At 38.7% G+C, this 4,452-nt stretch overlaps 1 protein-coding gene across 1 annotated transcript; it reads left to right on the top strand.

Annotated features, from left to right (window-relative positions):
* The first annotated feature begins 1,620 nt into the window (after positions 1–1,620).
* LOC102833879 (UPF0369 protein C6orf57-like) lies at positions 1,621–1,902 on the top strand. The gene has a single exon (XM_006860078.1). The coding sequence runs from the start codon at positions 1,621–1,623 to the stop codon at positions 1,900–1,902; it is 282 nt and encodes a 93-aa protein (XP_006860140.1).
* The last annotated feature ends 2,550 nt before the right edge of the window (positions 1,903–4,452 follow it).

Below are 4,452 nucleotides of genomic sequence, written 5' to 3'. Positions count from 1 at the left end.
AGATTTCTTTTTGTTTCCAAACTCAAAAAATATCTGAAAGGAACACGATCTGAGTCCCTATTGTTAAGTGCTGTCAAATCGGTTTCAAGTCAGCGACCCTGTAAAGGGTTTCTAGGAGCAGCTGATGAGTATGAACTGTTGACCTTGTGGTTCAAATCGACATTATGGTCCAACGCAATTTCCTGCAGAGCTACACAGTGCCAAAAGAGTACGGCCTGAATGCTCCCTGAAAGCCAGGATCGCTCATACTTTAGACATGCTATCAGGAAGGACTGGCCCCTGGACCAGGACATCATGCTTGGTAAAATGGACAGTTATCAAATATAAGGAAGACCCCCATTGCGATGGATTGATCCAGTGGCAGCAACAATGACTCAAGAGTAACAACTGTAAGGATGACGCAGGGTCAGGCAGTGTTTTGTTTTTTTGTACATAGGTTTGCTTTGAGTCAGAAATGACTCAAGAGTAACAACTGTAAGGATGGTGCAGGGTCAGGCAGTGTTTTGTTTTTTTGTACATAGGTTTGCTTTGAGTCAGAAGTGACTCGACGACACCTGACAATAACAGGGTACCTAGACTGCCAATTTGATATTGATGTAAATCTAAGAGCATGGAATTCTTTAGGGAGAGGTTAGAAAGATGGAAACACTGCCTTTAGAAGTGTATAGGCCTAGATGGAGGAGCTGTTGAGAAACAATAGCTTCACATTTTGGTATTTTTGTTTAATGAAGATTTCTATGATTTTTGTAGCAAAACTTACCCTCATATTCAGAGTTGTGTCACAATCAATTTAAAAACATTTCATTTCTCTAAAAAGAAAACTGTACTCTTTAATATTCAACCTGTAATTTCCTGTCACCCCCTCCAACCCTGGCAACCAGTAGTCTACTTTCTGTCTCTATAGATTTGCTGATTAGGGACGTTTCATATAAATGGAATCATATAATATGTGTGTCTAGCTTACTTCACTTGTTATTTTCAGGATTTCTCCATATTATAGCATATGTCAGTAGTTCATTCCTTTTGGGGGCTAAATACTCCACTGTATGAACATACATTTTATTTTTCTATTCATTAGGAAGACCAGTTAATATAGATATTAATCAAATTTACATCAACCACTGAAGCCAAAGACAAAGAAACAGAAGAAGTCTACCAACTGCTTCAGCCTGAAACTGATCAAGCAATCAATCAAGATGCATTGATAACAACTGGTGACTTGAAATAGAAGGGATCAGTAATTGGAAAACATGGTCTTTGAAATGGCGCTGGAAATCACATGGTAAAATTTTGCAAGACCCACCACTTCTTCACTGAAAATACCTTTTTTCAACAACATTAATGGTAATTATACTGTGACCCTTACCAGATGGAATACACAAGAGTCAAACTGACTATATTTCTGGGACGAGAGATGGAGAAATTCAGTATCAGCCAAAGCAAGGGCGGACCATCAATTTCTCATACGCAAGTTCAGGTTGAAGTTGAAGAAAACTAAAACAAGTCCATAAGATCCAAATATGATCTTGAGTATATCCCAACTGAATTTTGAGACCATCTCAAGAACTACTTTGATGCATTGAATACTAATGACCAATGAGATGTGGGATGACATAAAAAATGTCATACGTGAAGAAACCAATAGGTCATTTAAAAGACAGGAAGGAAAGAAAAAGCCAAGGTGGATATCAGAAGTCTGAACACACCAAACAATCCCTGAAGAAGCCAAAGTTACCTGAAGGTCGTTTTGATGCACCTGAGGATTCTCATTTAGAGAAAGAGCCCTTAGAAAAATTTCCAGATGGTGTTAATCCTGTTACCAAAGAAAAGGGTGGACCCAGAGGCCCAGAACCTACCCGATATGGCGATTGGGAAAGAAAAGGACGCTGTATTGACTTTTAAGTCACACGCTTTAACTTCAGCATCTGTTTCTGAATACATCTATCTGAATTAACTTATTTCTGATTACTTAATTTTTTAAATTGTTCTATTTAATTTTTTTAGTTTTGAGAAGATTTCAAGGCTCTTCTTTTTTTAAAGGACACAACTCTGATGGGGTTAAAACCCATTCTATTTTAGTCTGACATCATGTTAATATAACTGATAACATCTTCAAATATCCTATTTCTAAACAAGGTCATGTTCACACATACAAGGATTATGGCTGCAACCTATTTTGTAGGACAAACAGTTCAATAGGAAATAAAAATAAAGGAAGTACAGTTTATATTATAATGAAATGTGCAAAGGCTTGGAGTGAGAAAACCAAAAGGAAGACCACACTAAGCATTTCTCAGGCTGAAAGAACTAAAAAGCACACTCCAGCCTCAACCTGAAATATTAGGGTCTTTCTGCCCCTGCAAATATTTAAAGCTATGAGTCAGAACCGACTTGAAAACACTTAACAGCAACAACATGGGCAAAACGTTGAATGATGATGAAAATATAAAAGAAGATAGAAGGAGTACACTGTACCAAAAAGAATTTAACAACATTCAACCATTTCGGGAGGTAGCATATGATCACAAACCGATGGTATATGCTCTATATTTTAAAAAGACTACTCTTGATACATAGAAGAGCCAAAATGTAGCATAAAGGCCCTTATTGAATTCATAAGGTTTCCCTTATATTACCAGAATCTTTTTTTTTTTTAAAAAAAGTATAGTATTCATGAAGTTGAATGGAGGAACATTCCCTGTGTCTTGTCAGTAGTGTTCATGACCCAGTCAGGCTTTTTAAAAAAATAAGTGTCTGCATTAAAAAAAAAAAAATCCCTGCTTAAAAAAAAAAAAAAGAACCAAACCAATGGTATAGAAAGAACAAGTTCAAGCTGCACTGAGGCACTGGCATAAATAAACATGACTCTGTGACACTAGGAAATGACAGAATAATGGTGGGAATGTTTCCTCAAACTTACAGCACTGGAAGCACTCATTAGTCTATTTAAAGAAATTTGGGAAATAGGTACCTGGTTAATTGACAGGAAAAGACCTATATTTGTGCCCATTCCAAAGACAGGTGACACTACAAAATGCAGAAATTGTTGAACAATATCATTAATATCACATGCATATAAAATTCCACTGACGATAACTCAAAATTGGTTGCAGAGCTCCAGCAACATGGTGAACTAGGCAAACATGCTACACAGACTCTATACAACAAAGATATGGGAGACCAAATGAAACAGACATACAGGACAATCCTGGGACCTTGAGCTTCAGAAGAAAGGTTAGAGAAGTGGATTGACTACTTACTGGGAGGAGAAGCTGAGTAGAGGAGGCCAAAGGAGACGGACTGCTGAACTGGCCACCAGCCATCTTGAGCTTTTCCCGAGCAGCTTGGGGGAAAGCAGGTGGTCTGGCAGAGGTGATCCACAGAGATGAGAAAGGTGTGATTCTTTCTTTTTCCCAGTGCTCCTCTGGTAACCAGAGGTGTGGTCGGCCCCCACCTTCAGTCACCGGCATGCAGACCCTGCTCTCTCTCTGGGAGTTTGAGTTCAGAGACGCTGGGATATGTGCTGCGTCAATTAGCATCAGTATAAGTATCAGCTGTGCCACCTTGATGCCTGAATTCAGGTATGTGCTGCATCAGTATGAGTATCAGCTGTGCCACCTTGATGCCTGAATTTAGGTGGGCTCAGCTCCAGAACTACACATCATGTAGGGACATCAGGCTGGCAGAAACCCTCATAACCAGCCACCCTGCCCCCAGCTACCCTGTAGCCCCACCATGCCCTGAATCCAACGACATTAAGGGCCTCCACGAACTGCTTCCAGATTGAGTGCCCTGAATACAGACAACATCTAAGCCTATGTTGTTGTTGTTAGATGCCATAAACAAAATGAACTCAGCACAGAAAATTACGTGGAACAAAGAAATGTTCAGAACCACATACACACACACAAAAAAAACAAAAACAAACAACAAAAAAAAAACAGCAAAATGATGTTGTTGTAGTTAAGTGCTGTCAAGCCCGTTCCAACCAATAGCAACCCTGTATAAGGTTTCCAAGAAGCAGCTGGTGAACTTGAACTGCCGACCTTGTGGTTCAAACCGACTGCAATCCAGCGCATTATCCCAAAGTGCTATTGGTATACCAGAACTCCAAGCAAAATTATAGCAATCAACTAATACCTATCAATAATTACGTTGAACATAAATGTAATATATGCACCAGTCAAGAGACAGAGAGTATAAGTCAAGAGACGGAATGTGTAAGAAAATCGGATCCTTCAATATACAGTCTACAAGAGACACTAAAAAGATGACTAAACAAACTTTGGTACATACACACAGTGGAATACTACCCAACACTGAAGAATAATGATGAATCTACAAAACATCTCAAAACATGAATGAACCTGGGAGGCATTAAACTGCGTGAAATTAGTCACAAAGGGACAAATATTATATAATACTATTGTTAAAAACTAAGGAAAAAAAGCA

The sequence above is a fragment of the Chrysochloris asiatica genome, unplaced genomic scaffold (genome assembly GCF_000296735.1).
Source record: "Chrysochloris asiatica unplaced genomic scaffold, ChrAsi1.0 scaffold00036, whole genome shotgun sequence".
In the NCBI taxonomy this organism is placed as follows: Eukaryota; Metazoa; Chordata; class Mammalia; order Afrosoricida; family Chrysochloridae; genus Chrysochloris; species Chrysochloris asiatica.
Note: the sequence above shows the minus strand (reverse complement) of the source record. Positions and strands in the feature narration are given on the sequence as shown.